At 38.0% G+C, this 21,948-nt stretch overlaps 1 protein-coding gene across 6 annotated transcripts in view; it reads right to left on the reverse strand.

Moving 5' to 3' along the window:
• Positions 1 to 2,431: 2,431 nt before the first annotated feature.
• Positions 2,432 to 21,948, reverse strand: part of wdr27 (WD repeat domain 27) — a 43,145-nt gene continuing 23,628 nt past the window's right edge. For 2 of the 6 annotated variants that reach the window (XM_037124640.1, XM_037124635.1), the window contains 3 exons: positions 16,842 to 16,944; positions 13,875 to 13,973; positions 2,432 to 3,321 (listed from right to left, as the gene is read on the reverse strand). In XM_037124640.1, coding sequence (XP_036980535.1) covers positions 3,208 to 3,321; positions 13,875 to 13,973; positions 16,842 to 16,944 — 316 coding nt within the window. In that variant the 3' untranslated portion in view covers positions 2,432 to 3,207. Of the gene's footprint in view, positions 3,322 to 10,750; positions 11,180 to 13,147; positions 13,271 to 13,624; positions 13,674 to 13,874; positions 13,974 to 16,841; positions 16,945 to 21,948 lie in introns of those variants that run through there. The other 4 variants (XR_005079451.1, XM_037124637.1, XM_037124636.1 and 1 more) reach the window with 4 other exon arrangements.

Genomic DNA, 21,948 nt, shown 5'->3' on the forward strand with positions numbered 1-21,948 from the left:
TCTGTTCAGCGCTGTCGTATATATCTCATGTCCTAGTTCTCTGCAAAGTTGGAAGCAGACAAAATTCTTCTCTTTGCCAAACTGAAAGACAAAGTATTTCGAGAGATCAAACTTTGGACCAGATTGCGTTATGGTGCACGGGTGTGGCTACCCACAAAATCCTTTTATTTGACAATCTAAACACGTCATTCTTCAAGCGTGAGATCAATGCAGGGAGTGCACCCAATACGACCTCACACAGACAAGGAATGTGTGTGCGCACCGAAATATATTGTTGGTTTGTGAGTAACAGGTTAATTCATTCAAGAGAAGATGCTTGATCATAAACACACACACACTCACACACATTCCAGCGCATTAAAACGGAGAAAGAACATGGCCACATAAATTTACCCCATAGACAATTTATTATGTTTTGTTCCAGTAGAAAGTCTTTTCTGCTAGCAGGAACACTAAAGCTCACCGTGACAGGGCCGACTCAATCTTGCCAGTACATACCTATCTCTGTGGCATAAAAAAAAACTGACACACACACACACACACACACACACACACACACACACACACACACACACACGTGGTGTATGACAAAAGAATAGGTACCACCCCATAAATCCCATGCAGACCCCGTACTGCTTTCTTTAATGTCGAACATCAGTTTTTGTGATAGGAAACCTGGCAGCTGATACTGTGCAATGTCAAAGCCATATTTCATCTGATCTAGCTGAGGCTGGTGGTGCACAAAGAAACAATCTTCACATGCAGTCCGCCTCGATATCAATTAGAGCGCACAGTCCAAAAAGACAGAGTAAATCAAACGCAGAGTGTTGGACAGGGGACAAGGCAGAGCGGAGCAAGTCTTCTGAAAATTCATCCCCGTCTGAGGGAGTTGAGACAAGGCAGCCTATCAGTGAGTTTATCATTCTATCAACGGCGTCAGCGTCAGATAATGCGTCAAGTCCAATATCTTTTTCCTAATGGACGGGGGGTGAGTGAGGCTTGAAATTTCCATTCCATTTCAGATAGGTAGAGTTTTCCTTCAGCTTCTCTCAAGACAGCTGTGGGATAGAGCATGTCAGCAGTGATAGTGGCAGGAGGAAATTAATAGTAGGAAGAGTTTCGTACCGGACAGGAAAAGTGAAAATTGTGCCTTAACGCTTGACAAAGAAAATAAAGATTATGCCAGAGAAATGTCCTACTCTTATATCAATTGGCTATTCACAGTTTATGAAGTATCTTCATCTTAAACCTAAACATGGCATAGGAGGTGTAGTCAACAGAAATGACCTTGATTTAACATATGATCTTTTTGATTGTTGACGTGAGCCCAAGTAATACAAGCGAGTGTCAATTTATTGTATCTAATTATTCAAATGTAACATATGTGTTAATATGTATTATACCATTTTCAAGGGGGTCTCAAAACATCCACTCATGACAGCCAACATAACAAAACGATACAAAACAACAACACACAACAGATAATTGACTCAATATCAAAGTACAACAGACTTAAAAATTATAAAATTATACCTTAACTATCAGTGATAACTTCACAAACAACAAATAAAAAGTATTTTAAAATCCAAGAATTAGACATTCTCAGAAAATATATAAAGTTATCTATAATCTTTAAGGTTTAAGCTTTAATAAGCTTTACATACTGTATTTATATATAACCCCTAACCCTAACCCTATAAATAATATAAATAACCACATTTGAAAAACTAGACAACACTAAGAGGAAGAAGTTTTAAAATAAATTTCATTAACAGTTTCAGTGTTGTCCAGTATCAGTGATGTAATTTGGGAGGCAAATCTCAGTGGAACAACACTGCACCAATAACAAAGTTAATGTTTTTATAATCAAATCAACATGCGGGGAAAAAACAAAAGTCCAGAGTCGATCCATAAACCCAGACATTTTAATTTTATCAACTTTCTGGAGAGATGTGCCGCCATTGCAAACAAAAACCAGAGAGTTAAATTTTGATTTGAGGTTCGGCCTCATACCAAAGACCGTTATGTAAGACTTTGTTAAACTGACTTTGAGAGCTGACAACCAAGTTTATAGAATGTAAAAGTCAAACTGAAAAACTTGTTGTTAATATGTGATGAATAAGATTTTCATGTGTAGTCAAACATAATATGGGATGTCTGGGATCATTTTACTGCATTACAGTAGTAGGCTATATATGTATATCATATGTAGTGTATTTACTATAGTTTCAATGTATTTATAATTGTATACTATATCATAGTAACTAATAACAATGAAAAAGAAAATACCATCAGGATATTATCAAAAAATTGAAACAGAAGTGGTCCGAAAGTGGAACCTTGAGGTACACCTTACATACTGCAGTCACACAACTGCATTTATACCAGGTAGACAACAGACACATAATTAAAGAAATAATCGCCACAGGCATTTAACCAAGATGTATCAATTTATTGATACTTGCCATGCACACTACCAGCAATGTGGCCCTTTTTATTTTTTCTTATTTCGGAGTCAGAGTCCTACTTTATTACATTTTGTTCTCTTACAGTTCAGTGTAGTTGACATTGTGTTGTGACTAAGGCAGAGAAGAGTAAATGTACAGCTCAGACAATGGGGATGGGTGTGTCAGTGTGAACAGTAGTAGCATCTGTGTCTGGCAGCTGAAGAGGTTGCACCCAGTTGAGGTCATAGTTGTGTAGCCAGTGATATAGGAGTAAATCTGTTCCACATACTGAACAAACAAAATATGATGCTTCATCATTAGAATGTGGACAACAGATGGGAAAAATGGCGGCTAAAATTGTTTTTGGCAAGGTTGGCTGTAATTATCTTGAGTAAATATTGCATCACAATAATGTAGTTAGATGAAAACATAATCGGTTAAACCACAGATATGTTAAATAACAGACAGTCTACAGTCATCTTTGTTAGAATTTCAGTAGGTAATGAGTTACATAGTGCATGTCTAACAAAGATGAGTGAGTTGAAATGTGTGGGTCCTTTTGACTATTTGAGAAGAACACAAAAGATACACAACAAGAAACACAAAACCTCTTTAAACTCGTATCTATTTTTTTTTTATCTTCATTTATCGCCAACTAAAAACAAAAACCCTTACGTTCTTCTTCCCCAGTAAAATCCTGGCCAGAGGGGTGGAACCGCTTTAATGAAATCTGCATGGTCTTTGCAGCAGCCTGCTGTAATTATGCAGTCATGTTGGGGATGCTATGCACAGCAGCACTGTTGTCATGAGACAGACAGTCCCCACTGCTGGACTGAAACAGTCTCAGCTTCCCATCCAGGGTCCCAGTCAGCAGCTAGGAGAGACAGAGAAAAAAGATGATGTCACCTTCAGCTTGTGGATGATATTTCCCAGGATCTGTGTCACACATCACTGTCCTTTCCACAGCTCTATGTTACGAGGACCGAGTTGCATAAGAACACACCTGTCTCCTCAAAGACGACTTGCATCCCCAAGGTCAAGATCCATACTGTGTTTCTTATAGAAATTCTTGATTTTCCATACCTGCCATTTATCACAAAGAACAGGAAGCAGCCTGGCCTGAACTTTGGTTATGTAATGTTATGTCTATTTAATCAGGATTGGGGCTGCGTTTACTGCCAGCGCTAGTCCTGGTGAGTCAACTGTTTACTGATTAATTAGACACCCACACATCAATAAACTCACGTCGACCCACACAATGCACTCCCTCAAACATACGCATGTGCCAACACACATCCCACACTCTACTCACAAGAGGATGCAGCACCACAGACAAGCACATGTACACAATCACTTCTTAACGATATTTCTTAGGATGGGGAGAGGATTATCTCATCTTTCAGCCTGTAGAGCAGATGAGGGTGAGGGAGCATTACCTCAACTCTCTGACAGCCAGTTAGAAGTAATAGCAAAAGGAAAACCCTCCATAGAATGTGGCCCATGATATATATCTATTCCTGCAGCTGCCCAAACTAGAGTGTATGATATTATGGAACAGTCATGATTCAACAAACAGCTCTATTTGAACTTTATCATCAAGCATATGGGATGTGTATGACCAGGGCGAGTAATAAATCATTTAAAACCCATTTCATACTATTAGCAGCTATGGTTCTTTGCATTCTTATTTATTCCACTTCAAATCTTGGAGGACTTTAAAAATCCTACATGAAAAAAAAAATAAAAAAACAAGTGAAAACTACAAACTATAGCACTGTTACAAAACACGAACTGGATGACTGAGGATCACCACCAACAGCACAAATGATTGCAAACTAAATGGGAATGCGTGGGTGACACTTTTAGTGATTTCATATACTTTGAGGTCGTTGTAAAGACAGAGTACCTTTGTTAAGTAACAGCTGGAATCTTGGAAAACAACAATTTGCCAGGCAGTGATAAAAACCACATTTGGTAAAACAATAGTTCAACATTTTTTCCCATAAAAAAGAAATAAATAATCTTTTACCAGCAGAAATAATCTTTTACCAGCAAGCAGATGCCCATGCTGGGAAAGGGAGTGAACATAGCTGAGGTCTGAGGATGACTCAAGCACACAATGACTAAATTCAAGCATTCCTCTTTTTTTTTAACGAGTGATTGTTGCAGCCTTTTCCCTATGTACACAAGGAAGATTTCAAGGTATCTGCGGAGCTAAAAGGTGAGAGGATTTCTCAAAAAAAAATTGCAGCTGGAGAGGCATGTGTTTTACTGGTGTTTTTCACTGTATGAACATGTTTGAGACTCTGTCGTGAAACAAACAGTTTGAGAGCTCATTTCACAAGCTCCTGAAGATTTTGAAGAGAGTTTCTTTTCACTACGACCTCCTGCTCAAATGACCTTAATCAACAATAGCCTAACAGTCTGGGTCCCGCCCAAAGGCTGCTAAAATGGCTACTTAAAACTTAAGGGGGTCAGAGAGCAGCTCCATTAGCAACTACAGCTCTCTTCATCAACTGCCATCCAAAATCATGAGACTGTGTCATCGCCTCAGCATTACACTCCTCCCTGAAAACATGCAGCATGTTGGAAACTAAATCACAGATTTACTGCAAAGATCTTTGCAACTTTGTGGAGTTTCTATGACATACGCTTGTAAGCAAACATCTATAATCTGTCACATTCCATCTCTGCAACCTTCAACCTCTGTCCACTGAGGCTGAAATGAGCTAAAGCTGATGAGGACTGAAGGTTTTGGACGGCCGTCGGGGTCAGATGTTCAAACTTGTTGCAAGCTGATTCACTGTAGACATATAGAATGGGGTCATGCTGGGCCATCACAAGAAATGGCATTTGGCTTTCTTTAACAGCCTACCTCTAACAAATTCAGGTTATAAATGTTTGAGCTCTGTTTAAAGATTTATTTGCAATGTCAGATGTCCTTATGCAATCATGACACCACTGATACAGAGGTTTTGAAGGCATTCACAAGCATAGTTTTGCAATGGTTAATGATCTCAAAGTAATTGGTAATGCATGAGACAAAATGTTAAAAATGAGGGCTGCTTCTTTAATCATCTTATACTTATTTGTTTTTATGTGTTGTAGAATGAAGACTCATTCAAAACTTTTTAGGAACTCTGGGATAATAAATCAGATCGAGAACTTGCACGGTGCTTGCCATGCATGTTACATAATCTAATTTATTGTCTGGCGCGCTGGCTCAGTACCACAGAAAAAGGGCCACAAATCAATAGTTCAAAGCAGGACTAAAAATGATGATTAAGAATGCAATGTGGGTTGGATTTTCAGTCACGAACACTTTTGTCAAATACCGGCATTCTGGACTACAGAAAGTGTCTGCCAGCACAAACTGGTATGAACGATCGCTGAAGCTTTGAAGTTATGAGGAGCGATGTGCTTTCCTTCCCAAAGGATACCATTTATCAGCGGTAGAACACACTTGACAAATGCCAACATACCGGGATGTTCTGTGCTGAGCATGCTGAGAGGGGACGGATGATCTACATGAGAGATGGGAAAAGGGAGCAGGCAGTCTCCAGGGTCACCTGTTTAATGGGCTTACAAGTACATGAACTGTTTGTTCATAGTGATGACAGTATGTCTGTGATGTCAGAGATCTTTTCAATCTCTTATGTCACTCCCTAGTTTTTGTTGGACATATCAATTAATTCTCAATAAACAATTAAGAAACTGAAAAGCAGTGACCAGCTATATTGGGGCCACTGCCATATGAGCCACTGTCAAACTGTAATCAAAGCCTCAAGAAAATGAAACACACCGCATTAGAGTTTTTTTCCTTAAACTTAATCAAACCTCAGCTCATATTTATGGCAATTAAAACAAAAGACACAAACACAAAACATAAAACAAATAACAGTAAATGTAGACTATTCATAAAACTGCCCTCAGGCCAGTCTTTTGAAAGTCGGCATAGGTTAATCTTAATTAAAAGGTCCCGGACGAACCACCTGAGTGAATGTGAGGGAACACAGAGAAGCACAGAAAAATCAGACTCTGTGTTTGCTCCAGAATGTTCATGTGGAATTTCTGTCTCGAGGAAAAAAGGGAACAGCTAAAAATCAAAAGGATAGTGAATGTTTGTTAAAGCTAACACAATCACCAAACACATGATATTTCAGTGTGACAGTGTTGGAGCACTAGCCCCGTCAACATCTCAGGGACTTTAAAAGCAAATGTGACGTCATCACCTAAATGATTGCATAATAAAAGCAAAATTGACATGGTGAATGTAAAGCAAGGCCACTTGGGGCTTATTGGTTCATTAGATGTGAGGAAAGATATACATTTGATCCATGCATTTCATCATGAACCCCCATGTTATGCAATTTTTATTAATTAGAAACACAATATGTGGTATTTCATATTTTGGCTATACAAAATAGAAAAGAAAACATTATCGACTAACACCATGGCAAATGCTATCTACTACAGTACATGTGAAAGATTTTGATACTTAAAAATGTCCCTCATGACTCTGTAATGGGACTTCAACTCTTTATTTTCTCACTTCCTGTTCACTCTCGTTTCCAGCTGTGCTGAACACAGGCCAGTTGATTCCAGAGAGGCTGTCTCAGCTCAGTCTGTATCTCACTCTAACGTGACATTCTGGGGCAGACGGCAGAGTACAGCTCTGTATTTGCTGTCTGGCCACTAAAGTAAGAAGAGAGCTGTTTTCTCCCTGGGGTCAGGCAAAGAGGAAATGGAGAAATAGGATATATATATATATATATGTATATGTAAAAAAGGGTTAGGGTTAGTGTGTGGATAGCTTTTCAAATGCCATATGGCCACAAATGAAAAATACAGTAAAAAGGTCTAGAGGGACACCAGCTGCATTTTTCGCCTGCCTGCAAAGAGCAAAGATGATACATGCTGACATATGGAGACAAGAGTACACTAAGCTTGAAAGCCAATGGGATGATTCACTCATTGTTCATCTTCCTAGTTGGGGCGATAGAAAATGCTAAACTTAAGAGACAGCTGCTTGTGTCAGTGAGCGGTCACAGGCCTGCACTAACTCCAGCACATGAAGTACAAATGAGGTCTGAAGTAGTTGAGGGAAATTTCTCACTTAGCCAAAGGACTGACACCAAAAACAGTATTTCATGCTGATTCTATTTGTTTGTTTGTTTCTATTTTGTTGTTCCTCCAACAAACAGACACATGCATGCATTTAACATCAACCAGATATGTGAGAGTGCAGAGGCGTATCTGAAGCAGAGGGAGTGTTCACTGTCTTGCTCAAGGATACTTTCACAGAAACAAACACTCTTGTTAAACAACCAGAAACCTTTCTCCCATATGATTTAAGTTTCTACCTTTTCAAACACTTTTTAATTGGACTGGTTTTATATCAGATTAAACAATGATGTTGTGTTTTTAAGCTTATTTGCCCTTTTCCCCCTCTCATTTAAACTCTTCACCAATCTTTAAACTTTTTGTTATCGCAGCAATCATTCAGTCAACTAAATCTGTACTAGTGGTTTGCTGTTTCCTGTTGCTCTGCACAGCTTCAGCACTAGCTTTAGAGCACCATGTTTCTGTTACCATGGCTTCTTGTTTTCTGATCTGAAATCTGTAACTGTTAGCCATTAGGCCAAATGACTGCAGTTTAAAATTACCCATGGGACATAAAATGGCACATTTATGGAAATTCTGATTCACAAATTCAATCATAATAATAATACATCAAATGATTTAGCTAAGATTGAAAGTATTGTAGGTATGTTCAAAACTGCGCGAAACAGGTACACCTGCTTTCAGATTACTGGAAAAATAACTTCATTTGAAGTGTCAGGCTTGTAACCATCCTGTTCACCATCCTGTTCATATCTAGCAAGTCTCCCACACATGAAAGTTACGATTTTTATAAATGTTCCAATTTGTGTACTATGGGTCGCATCTAATAAGGGCTGATACAACATATGACAGCTATTTTTTGCTTAACATTTACAACATGTATGTAACCAGAATTTGATCATCATGTTTAAAAAATGTACATAAACAAGGTGTTACATACTCAAGAACTGGATCATACAGAGAAGAGTAACAGATGTGGGTCAACAGAAACAGTTGGTCAGAATCATTTTTGTCAGCACTGATAGTCCACTGAAAAAAACAAAACAAAAAAAACAAAGGCAAAAGAGAGGGCACCCCACTGTCCTTCGAAAGAAATCCACTTCACTAATAAGCTGATCTTTGGCAGATACCACAAAGACGTTTCCACTGCTGATGTGGAACAAAGTAATTGGAGCTATCACCAGCTCGGGGTGAGACAGTGCAGAAATATGAGTAATCCAAATAGAGCAGAGCCACATGAAGTCTATTTCTTTAGTCTGACACAGTAACCTGTTTCTCTGAAGTCACTGTTGATTTGCCTCTGGCAACTGCATTTTTTTGCTTTTACTTATGACGCTGGAGCTTTGAGTTTCAGTCACTTCAGATACAGATTCACCACTGCCTTGTTTTCAGCCACTGTTCAAATTTGACACAGCTTGCCTCCAACAAATCTACTCCAAAATAAATCAAAAAGACAACCTCCTTATGTGTTGAACCAGCAGAGACAGAAGTGTGAAAATCATTTTCCAAGTTAACTTTTACTGTAGGTCCAACACAAGGGAGCTTACAAAACTTTACAGAGGTATGCCAGGAGAAATCCCACAAGATTTTACAAGACAACAAAGTCAAGTGACAGTAAAAGTTCGGATCTCTCATTACAGAGAAAAGTACAGGAATTAACCTGAAGGAATGAACCCTGGAGGTAGATCTGCCTGCTTGACTGTCTTTTAAGTATTAGGATGGAAAACACAGGTGAAAAATTAGTGGAAAATATGCATTGCTTTATCTGTTCTTGCAGCATTAAATATGGTGACTGTCTGGCCCTCAAATGTGGCTAAAGAGCAAGGTGAGCACAGGTTAGCTACAGTATTTGTTTATGTCTTGAGGAGGAGAAACACAGGCTCAGGAAATACAGCGCTGGTACCATTTATGATATTAAATGGCCTTAACTGTAAGACTGAGGAATCATTTCCCACAGCTTCTTCAACTTCTAATCATTCTTTATTTACTAGTCTCTATTTTGACCACAAACCAAAGATGCTTTAGTTGATATTTTGTATCAAGGTGAACTCGTAGCAGCCTCACAAAGCTGAGCCAGGTCCTCAATATATCATTAGAGGATCAACTGTCTGCTAAACAGAAAGCAAACACTTCTCAGTTATTGTATTGGAGAGCTTTGTGTAACATTTCATGTGTGTGTCTCTATGAGCCATCTTACGCTGTCAATAGCATTAAGAGGAATGCTCCTAAATAATGGGGACATGAATGTCAAAATCCAAGATGCGGGATGCATAGATACTGTTCACAAATGTCCTCTGACACAGACGGAACACAAACCCACCTCTCATGGGCAATCATATTAGAAAGCTTTAAAGACTGAAACCCATACACTTTGTTGTGCCCTAATGGTGAATTATTTCTAACAGTGCATCTTGAATAATTAGACTGAGTACTTGAAGCCTCCATTGTATTACATATAATAAGTAAATGCAATGCAAATGATATAACTATTATTCAGAGTGAAACAAATATGAACATGTAACAGAAGGAGAGATTTGTAGAGTGATGAAGAGTGAGTAAACTGCCTGAGTTAAAGAAAAGTAAGTCAATTTTGGGAAATGCTGGTATGCGAGCCCACAGCAGGGATTGTTTTGTCAAACTACCATTTCCAAGGTAAAGAATGAGCTGAAGAATGAACCTCCATTCTTCAGCTCCGCTAATGCAGATGAGAGGTCATAAAAAAGTGCTATGGCTACAATCATAACATTTACTGAGCTCAAATGTCAAAAGATCCATCTCCAGGACAACTGAGCAAACTCCCTCCACTATCGAAAACAGTGTGATACGGTTATCAGCTGTAGGTTGGTATTTATTCTGTTAAACCACCTTAAACCTAATCTGTGAAAATTGTGTGAATGAAATTTCAAAAAATGTTAATCTTTAGGCTTCAGACCTAGATAGCAAAATTAGGTTTATTAGATTCTCTCTTGGTAGATTCCTCTCTTTTGTGGCTCAGATCTGGCAAACTGTAGTAGATCACCCAAGTGCCATCATTCCAAGTTTTACAAGGGCCAGTGTCTGGAACAACTTTGCTATCTGGGAAAAAACTTCATCTCAATGTGATAAGAAGTTCTGAGATCATCCTCCCTCAAAGAGGTCCTTGGAAAGATTCAAAAGGCCACAGTAAATGTTGATTTAAGTCACTGATCAAAGACAGATCTGTTTATTTTAATGAGCAATTATTACATGCTTATAATTTAATATGAGTGAGACAGACTACACTTTCAAAGTAAACATGAAGCTAAAATGCTCATGCTACAATATAATGTACAGTATACTGTAGCATGAAATCCACTAAAACCCTACTCACCCACAAGACCCAGGTGCTGTACCCAGCTAAGGTTCTTTTACTCTGTCGTTATTCTATGTAAGGAAATTTTAGTGTGTTTTGGATCAGGGTGTGCTCTTGGGGACATCCTGACTTTCAGGGTGGGAAGAGTCACTGCTCTTTATAATGTTGCAGACCCTCTGGAGCCTTCCAAGCTTTTCATACATCTGTGAGTTTTACGACTTCAATGTGGTCAAATCCTGGCAGGCTCTTGTAGTATGAGATGGTCAGTGACACAAATCTGAGAACAGAAACAAGTGATGGCCAGTAGGAGATGAAAAGAACAGATATAATTTGATACAAGACATTAAACTGAAGAGCAAATTTGAACATTTCTAAAGAAATGTGGCCAGATCTCCACGTGGAAATAATTTGTCTAAGCATTACTGCAACTTTAAGTGTTCACATTTGTGTCCTAATCTATCATTCATTATTTCAGTTTGGTTGAAACATTGATTTAATCTTTAATCAACATCTGACTCCTGTGGTGGAAAATACAAAAAAGGTTCAGTTAATAGTGGTAACCTTTCTTGATTTTTTTTAATTTATGCTTTGCCCACACATCATATCACAGAAAACAGGATGTGCAGAAGTATTGATGGGGAGTGAGCTTGATCTGAGTGATGAAGTGTGTCGTCAAACTCTGCAGATTACTGTAATTCAGCCAGTAAATGGCCATGGATCAAACTTTCCACTTTCAAACTTGGAAATCCGAATGTATCATTGTACTGCAAAGTTTAACTGAATGGAGTTACACAGACGGACAAGCAGATTAAAAACATGTGCCTCAAGTCCAAAAAGACAGCCAACGATGTCCAGCAGAGGATGTGATACTCTATTTTAAAAGCTTTCTTTTTCAATACAACTTGCTTTGAACAGGTCCAAAGAAAAATCATTAACTGGACAATAAAACATTTCCAAAGGGAGTTGTTGCTTTGAGAAATGCTCTTGAGATTTTGTTGGAGACATTGAAAGGATTCTGGTATGAAGCTGCACTGCAGACTTTGATTTCCTACTTTGCTGTAATGACAATTCAAGATAGACAAAAGTCTTTGCCCATTGTTAATCTTCACGTTATGTTTTCTTTGGCGAAACTCCCTCCAGTCCCTGATTTTCAATGGATATCTTACAGTTTAGATTTACTGCATGCCATGCAAAGAAAGAGCTTTAAATTCATTGTGGCAACAACCTGAAATAAAGAGATCACAGCAGCAAACTGAAGCACTGGAAGAGTTTTTTGCATTCTCTCTCTCCCTTCACTATCCCTTTAGACATAGAGCAAACAAATGGCTAGAGCTGGAACTCATTTATATATATTCTTTGTGGATTAATCTGTCAATTGAATTCTGGATTCATTGTTTAATTGTTTGGTCTATAGAATATCAGACAATTCAGATCAGTGTTTCCCAAATTCCATAATGATGTCTTCAATTCAATGTCTTGTTTAGTCTGCAACCCAAATATCTTCTGTTCACCATCACAGAGCAGTACAGACAATGGAAAATATTCACATTTGAGAAAGCTGGATAAACTGATTAAACAATTATCAAAATAGCTTGCAATTTGACAGATTAAACCATTGATTGTTGCAGCTTTAACAACTGCATAACATTAAACTACAAGGGATCTAGTAAACAATGCTAAACAGTCAACAGGAAAGTTGTAAAGCTGCTTCTGAACTAAACAAGCGCAACCATGTGGACTGTGGAATTGTGCAGCCAATCACAGGCTGGAACAACCCTGCAGGCAGCCTGTCATAAAAGTCCATCGGCAGTGCACAGAGCGAGTCACTAGATCCCACAGGGTTATGGCTTGGAAGAGCGGTAGTCATTATCTGATTGGACTATAAACTGGCCACCACTGGTTAAACCCACAGAGTGATTTAGATGATATTCACTTTAAATTAAAATGGCATCGGTCCAGGAGGAAAACATTGAGAAAAAAAAGTTTGTTGTTGTTGTTGTTTGTAGATAACAGCAGAGTTTCTGTTTGTGTTTTTACACACCGACATGCTGTCAGTGTTCACATTTTGATAGCAATTTAAGTATACTTAGCCCACACACTGAAACACACTTACAGAATAATATACTGATTATAACACATAAAATGCCCTGCTATGAGACCTCAGCCTCAGGATATCATTCATTCTTTATAAACACTAGAAGTGCAGAGCAAGTAGGGATGGAGCAGACCTGTGTAACCAACTTACCCAATGACATATTTGTGAAAATTACGTTCCATTTTCTGAAATGATGTTGTGTTTTGTGGAATGTTGTTGAGTCTCCTGAAATGTTGTTAGGACCCTCAGGGCCACCGTAGTCTGTGCTGTATCCTGATTACCAAATGTGTGTATTATAACATTTCCAAAGTGAAACATAAAACCCTTAACACTTTAACAGAAGCTGCTGTATGACTGTGAGATGCTTGACATAAAGAACAACATTTGGAATTTGAACAAAATCTATTTATTACTGTTATATGTGTCATGGTGTTCTGGGAAGTGGTGTTCCTTCACTTGTTATGAGGGTCACTTATTTTGAATAATGAAAATAATAATAATAATAATAATGAAAAAAAAATTTGGAAGATACATTTTTAAAACTAATTTCCTTATGTTGAATTATTGATGTGTATGTATAATCAGGAGTTGAGTGGATGGTAAACACACGTGTTGATGTGAGATGCCTGTATGTATATCCTGTGGGTGTTTATGTAGAGTTAAGGCAGGTTAACATCTGGAAAGAAAAATCAATGTCTGGTTTCACTTTAGTTGTCTGACGCTGGTAAATTGCTTACTGGCATGTATAAAAATTTGACTAATGCTTCATTTAAGATGAAGAATTATTTCACCTTTGTAAGATGGGGCATTGGATGCATGCTACAAGAGGAGGGAAACAACAGAAACACAAACACAAAAGTTAAAGAAATGTTCTTACCTGTGGTGTGGCTGGGTTGAAAGTCACACTGAGAACTGTGTCTGCTTGTTTTTGAAGTTTGTGGAGGTAGCTGCTGCTACGGATGTCATACACATAGGCCTGAAATGAAATGGATAAGATGGACTATATGAACAATAGCAGGCCTGAACTGTAACCATGAAGTAATGTACTTATGTAGAACATAAAACATATGTAATACATAAACCCACAAGTGTGTTCAGATTGAACAAGAAGCACATATCAAATGTGATAGAACTGCACACAAAGTTGACATATACAAAGACACAAGGAGAAGCAACCTTTGTGCTCATCCTGTTTAATTTCTGCAGTCATACATTTTGAGTTTGAGCTCCAGCACACGTACGTACATAAGACACACATCATACACAGGTAGACAGTGTTTGTACAGCTAACGTCCATACTGTCACGTACACTGGTTGTTTCGGGTGAACAACAGACTATTCCTTCTAAACCTAAATAGTCAACTTAATAGTTTACTGTCAGTATTATCACATTGAAAATTGTCTAAATGATAACCAGTAATTTGTGACTATGTTCAAAGATTGTCTGGTCATTAAGACTTGGCTCTTGTTGATATCAGCAATCAGACACGTAAAATGACCCAATACTGTGCCAGAATCAGTTATCCCAAATGACTCTAGAGATAAGTTCAACAGTGCATTTAAAGATTTACTTACAGTAAGTACTGAGTAATAAAAAAACCCCCAAAAAACCATCTGTAGCATCAGAAACTGTCGGCAAATAAGGCATCAAGTTCTTTTTCAGGTTCTGCGTCTTCTTTTTTGTGTCATTTTTCAGAATTGTGTAGAATTAGTAAAGGCTTTCTGATTCCTTGATCAACTGTTTTGGTTGAGGCAACATTAAATATTGATACACATATCTGTTCTTTAGAGTAACTTCATACCAGACTGAAAGTTGGCGTTTCACTGAACTCTGTGATTAAAATGCTCAAGCGAGTTGTAACCAGAATCACTGATGTGTGTGGTCAGAAGTTTCCTCTTTTCACCTGTAGCGATGCCCAACAGTGATGCCAATGTGAACTGCAATACCCTGGAGTACATTTCTACATGACGGCAGCAAGTCAAAAAGTTAAGCAACTGAGCTAAAACCAGATTTCAGTTCATATTAAGTTGCTCATAAAATGGAAGAAAAAACAGACTGTGCGAGTGTAATGTCGTGTTAAGCAATATTTTCTTCGCATTTGGTCTGAACAGAGCATAAAATCTAAAATATCAAAACATACTCAAAGCAGGCCAATTCCTTTTTAAAGTACTTGCACAGACATCTTAAAATCAACACTTAAATTTGAAATCTTTGAAAAGATATGCAATTCCATTTTCATCTTGCAGTTTTTCCTTTCAATCAATCAACCAATCAGTGATTTTTATAATCATTTGCTTTAGTGCCATTTGCACAGATAAAAACAGATGTGGGGATGTTTGTTACCAGACGACGACTCATCAGATTCCTGCAGCTGTTTTGTATTATGTATCCCTGCAAAACGCTTCAAGTGAGCTCTGACAAACGATCCGTGGGTAGAGTGTCTCCTGTCTGAAGCACATGACGTGTGTGGTGCCTAACAGGGCATTAGATACTTGGAAGACAGAATGTCTTTCAGAAAAGCTTAAATATCACATGGATCTGCCGATGTATCAGTTTATATCAACCCTAACTGAAGGGCTGAAAACTGAATGACCAGCACACGTCTTGATTAAAAATTTCAAGAAGAAAATTGCTATATTCTAAATGATGAACTTCCTATCAGATGATAAAAGGGGAAGTCAGTATGGATGAAAATAATACATATTTCAAATGAACACACAACAGGTTAATATCAACCACACTGAAATCTTATTCCACTTAGATAATTTTTGGCTTCGGTTCTTTGGAAAATGTGTAATATGATCTAGGGAGTCTTTTTAGAATATTCAGGTTCTTTCTTTCCATGATTGCTATTTGATATATTAAGACAAGTACAAATGTGTCTGGCGTATGGAAGTCTCTGGGCAGCTACAAATAAATATGGTGCAGCTCACTACCATACACTCTCCCGATTTCCGAGAAACGTTGGAAATGTCCGATCTCAACAGAGATGCTCTCAAATGTCCGTGCTGTGCTGAGTCCCCATAATTAATAATAACCAGCAGCATGCATATATTATTCCACCGCTTTCAACAAGCACGTACACCAGAAGAAAAGAGAGATGGATAAGGAAAAGGGAGGCAGACTTCTGAAAACGTCTTGAAAGCAAGTATAAGGCACAGTCTGGAAAAGCAATTAAACAGTTTCTGCTTCAACATGAATGTTGAATTTGACTTCTATGGAAAAAGGAGCAAGTCCAAATAAAAACATCTGAGTCAAGCACAACCAGTCCTCACCTTAAATAGAGTTGAAACAGAATAAGATATGCCCCTTTACAAGATCAAGCAAGATATAATATAAATAAAATATAAAACAATTCAGTGTAGTGGGCAGTACACTTTGCACTTTGCTTCTTGTGCTGAACACAAACGATAGCCAATATATGAAAACAAATATCCAGATAGGTATGTCGTCTCTTTTGCGTTATGATCTTGTGTGCATGATTTAGCTTTCAAAATGTAAAAATCATACAAGTGGCTATATTTTCTTATTTTCTTTACAACAGATTTACAAAAGACCGTGTAAACTGGCCAGACAGACACTGATATATAGTGACATGTAATTAGGTATATATTCAACTATGCTTAAGCTTTCAAAAGGCCTTATTGGTGGGGGACAGCCTCCTTTATTGCTTTGGCACCCATTCAATTTGACAGGAAAAAAAACAAGACAAAAAAAAAACACTGACAATCAATGTCAATTAGGTTTACAGACAACCTGACAGTCTGAGAAACAGTATAACTAGAGACACGTATGCAGGGGTAGTATAAAGTATACACTGTAAACCAGACTATTACAACTTACACAGTTATCCTCAGAGCCTGAGGCAATGAACCGACCACATGGTGAGATGGCTGAAGAGCACGGATGGCAACGATTTACATGGTTCTCATAGCGCCGCACACACCTGAGGAGAAGATGCACACAGTGGTGGGAAAATAATAAGGTTAAAGCAACTTAATGTAACTTTTTCACCTTACATAACAATTTCAAAATCATGTTGATGGTACAGTGTCTTGTAATAGGGTGATTGGAGTCTCTGTCACAGCATTATAAATATTAGTTGCAATTCTCCAATAACTGATGGCCTAATACATGGTTTATAATGCAGTTTGTTAACAGTGAAGGACTAATAGCTACTACCTCTTAGTTTTACTACTCACAATTTACCATTTATTTACGATAGTTATTATAAAGTGTTACTAAAGGAATATCTTTAATAAAAACAACAATATAATCTAAAAAACAATGCTTTAGAATTGAGGTTCCTATGGTATTGGCATAAATAGTGTTTCACACATAAGTGCAGCTGTTTTTTCTTTAAGTTATTGGACACTGTAGATGAAAAGTCTATTAGTGTACAAAACTCACGTTTTATGAATAACTGAACCAGCTGGGGACACTGAGTTGAGTATGACTCAAGCAAAACACAGGAAAGAGAGAGAAGGTATTAGATGAGGAATGGCCCCCTTGTGCAACTCCTGTGTCGTTTGTTTTGGTTTCCAACAGCATGTAATGTCTTTACAATGCCACTAACAGCTAGTTGAGCTGGGGGCTCTATATGGGCTGGCATGTTGGCAGTGCAGGCTTGTAGACAGGATCTGGTGAGAGCATGCTTTCGACATTCACATGCTAATGTCATTACACTAGACTAAAAGTAGGTCAAATTCACTGTGGTGACCATAAAGGAATTTGATATACCCAGTAAAAATGAGCAAGTTCATACAATTGCTAAGCAATAAATGAAAACACTTTATGTAGCTTATGATGTTGAATTTGAGGAACTGACTATGCCAGATTTTTTTGTGATGTTATATTCAATGGCATTACTGTATACATATTGTTTTTTGTGACTGTGTTCCAGCTGACAACACTATTTGCCATTACAGCCCTCAACAGAGTAAGTCAAAAAGCCTCACTAGATGCAACTTAACACCTTGTTTTGACTCGACTGGTTCAGCCAAAACCCCAGACTGCCTTAACAATGATGCAAAAGGGCACCCTGACTGAGAAGAAAAAGAGAGAAAACAGGGGAGTGACAAATGAAAATTGGGCTTGATTGACAGCTAGCACTCAAAATGACATGAGTCGACAAAAGGGGTGACAGAGCCCTGCCTATCTCGAAGAAAAAAGAAATAGGGATGCAGGATATATATCAGGCTTGATGATAAAAAACTGCATCTTTGCAGTTGCATGATGCCTCTTTAAAGTTGGTTTCTGATTCATCAATAAAGACAGAGAAGAGGAAGAAGAGGAAGAAAAAGCATGCACACAGCTGATGCAACCATGCAACCATGACCTGAAACTGCTGCACCTGGGTAGAGCTAAACAGTGTAGACTGAAGAGTCAAACATGTCATGGCTGGTGTAGACATTTTTAACAGTGTCATAGGAAAAAAACACCACTGAACTTTGCAATACATGCTCTGCCATAAGTCCCAGTGTAGGAAAAAAGTCTACAAGTTTTAACACAATCCATATAATTAGATATTATAAACTTTTACAATAATAAATGAAAAAAATGGTTATTTTATTAGTATTGGCCATGAGAAGTAGGTCATTCTCAGTTATCGGTACCGACTGGGAAAAAAAAGAAGCATTTCATCTTTAAATCAACACTTATAAATGAGTACCGGTTAGTTTGATTTTAACAGTACACTGAAACCCAATAGGGCTATATTCTATGTGAGAGCTGTGCATCACCTAGTATAATTTTGATGCTTAGCAAGATGGATGAGGAGTTTCTGTTTCTTAATCCCCATCAGCACGTCTAGACATTCAGGCCGGCAGCAAAGCTGACACAACCTGTCACCATCACACTGATAAGAAGCAGTTTAACAAGTTAGAGTAAACACCGTTTTCACTCTCTTTTCTGGGTCAGAATGTGGATCTAATGTTTTGACTGAGAGGAGAGGACATGCTGGGCTGAACCCCCCCCCCCCCCCCCCCCACACACACACACACATTCTGCATATTGTGTGAGTGATGACTATCCGGCATTTGACTGATGACTGGGCAGACTGCACCGGAGGGTCTGATCCTCTTGAGTGGGAGCCTATATGGTTACGGCTTCCACATGGGTATTCAGTGTCAGTCATCAATGTAATCAGCATGCTAATCATAGCACATTATTTGCAGTCAACGTCTGTTACCCAATTTAACCATGTCAGTGCAGATCAGGTGAAAGTTTGCTATGTTTGATATTGTTTAACATAAGTACACAATGTATATAATGTGCTGCTCTACATTAATGTATCAGATGATGGAAATTCCTCCAGATTTAAGAGGAAAACATCAGTGAACTAAGGAGAAACAGATCACCATCTGCTCTCCCTATCTTTAGAATCAGTATTTGAGTGGGTCTGATTTATGCTAAATGCTAAACTAGAACTTTGCACACATAGCACGTAAGTTTGAAATACAAGGGGTGAGTGGAGGGTGGGAGCTTTGAAAGATAAACTGTGACATAGACATTGCTTATGAAACTCTTCAAAAGGGCAATACTTTTGCACAAAAAAATCATACTGTCTGAAAGGGATGGAACAAGAGGTGCCCTGCTGGGTGACAGAGCAAACATAAAATAAAATAAGCTATAATAAGATTACATTTCAGAAGATTCTACTGAGAGAAATTTACATTTCCTTCTGTTTTTTTTCAGGAGGCGCTCCAGCTTGATTAAAGACAGAACTTGAATGCTGTCCTAGCTTAGAGCTTCTGTCAATGGAGTTCTGTGTCTGATAAGTACTCTATATATATTCTGTACAATGGCCATGGGTAAAAATGTTACCCAGACAGTCCTTAATCAGCAGTGTTATGGACAAGCAAATTTAGTCATGAATAACTCAGTTAATAACTCTGAACGGAAAACAATTCATTACATTTTTCTGGATAACTGCACTGACCCTCATAAAATTGCAGATGTCAAACTAAACATGATTGTTCATCTAATCACTCAGATTTTGTGAGACAATGCCAAGTCTCACTGATTTCCTGAGTGATTTTAACTCTCTCTCTCTCTGCCTGCCAGACAGTCTTCTACACACTTGATGTTTAATTTAGGGCTGATGAAAAGGCATTAAGTTCTGGCTCAATTATGTTTTCTCCCAATTGGATTACGATCATCATAATCACTTAGATTAAGGACACGACAGGAAGTCCACCAAGACACATTTCACTCCTATCCATAAGGATATTGAGCCATTCAAATTGTTTTGCTTGCTGAGATATTTTCCTCTTTCTTTTCCAATATAATTAGGAAAACTGAATTTCCTTTGTGATGCTCAAAGCATAGAAAAATGATATTTTGAAAATACAACAACTACAGCAAATTTGTTTTGAGGAATGCACAGTAGTGAATCCAGCTGCTGGAAATTTTGCCATTGACAGATTTCACCCTAATGATCAGAAATTCAATTTCAAGTATTCTCATTAGTTTTAGTTTAGTTATTATCCATTAGCTTCTAGCATTACTAATAATCCAATCATTCAGGAGTCTCAGACAGTGTGCCACTAAAATTTCGGTTCACAACTTTCTTTATGCTCTTGTTGTCAAAGTCCTGAACAAACAATCCCTGAAATCATCACTCAAGAATTCAAGTGAAATTTTGTTCCATTCAGAGGAAAAAGCAAATACCTGGTCATGAGAGCAGTCACATAAGCACCTTATGTAAGATTTACTCATGCCACACACTGTTCCAAGAATTTTTATAACACCTATTTATATCATGCCGAGATTCTGATGAACATAAAACTTGGAGAAGACATAACTACTTCCATTAGCCGAAAACCTCAAATAAAAAGGAAAAACAAAGAAATGTTAATTCTTAGGAACTGGTACTCTTTTTGTGGTTAGTGTTGGCCACAGAAACAGACACATTACATTTATCTAAATGGGAAATAAAATGAACAGGGCTGACAAAATGAAAAAGTGACTCCCCATATTGTTTTCAAGCATCAATATGTTTCACCTCAGAGGAACTGCATCTGCTGAGGGAAGCTTGATGACAGCTCTTAGAACCAGAAGTTGACCTGGAAACCAGGCGCAAATATTTATCAGATAGCAATAAGGTTTTGATAGAGTCTGGGATGAGGAGTTAAACATGGAAGCAGTCTCAGACTGAAAAGAATGAAATACTCAATAATGCCTTCTACCGGGCCAAAAAAAACATGTTGAAATCCAAGAGAGCCTATTTGAATTATCTGCCTTATATGGATATCTGCTACCAAGGGCCAAAGAAAAACATTCTCAGCTACGTCCTTTGGAAATTGAACGTTTGCCGATTCACTCATCAACTGAGGAATGTTTCTGTAAGAAAAAAAATGTCAATGTAATTTGAATAAAAAGGTAATTTTTCAATTCGAGGAACAGCAGAGGAATGAAAACAATAATGGTTTCGTCCTTAATGTGCTAAAACATTTACTGCATTGCTCGTAGGTAATTGTGACTGATTTGATGAAGCAACACTTCAGCCACTCTGAGGCCTGATAGAGATTACAACTCTGCAGCAACCACAGAACAGATGGGGTACCAAAGGGACAGTTTACCCCAAAATCGAAGGTACATATTTGTCCTCTTACCTGTAGTGCTGTCCTGCATCTAGATTTTTTTTCGTTTAAGTTGTTGTATTTTGGTCAACACCTGCTCCAATTGGAAAGTGTCATGAGATACAATTTTGGTTGTGAACTGTTGCTATACAAATAAAATTGACCTGACTTGACTTGGAGATACTGGCTGTAGAGATGTCTGCCTTCTCTCAGTTATAATGGAACTCGATGGCACTTGGTTTAAATACATCTGACAAACTCAACAGGAATGTCTCTTTCCAGAGATCATGACCTGCTCAATCAACATCATCCACAGACCTTGTTGGGAGCAGATCAATTTAAGAACAATTTTCTTTCTCCCAAACTAC

Source organism: Acanthopagrus latus, chromosome 15 (assembly GCF_904848185.1).
Source record: "Acanthopagrus latus isolate v.2019 chromosome 15, fAcaLat1.1, whole genome shotgun sequence".
Classification (NCBI taxonomy): Eukaryota; Metazoa; Chordata; class Actinopteri; order Spariformes; family Sparidae; genus Acanthopagrus; species Acanthopagrus latus.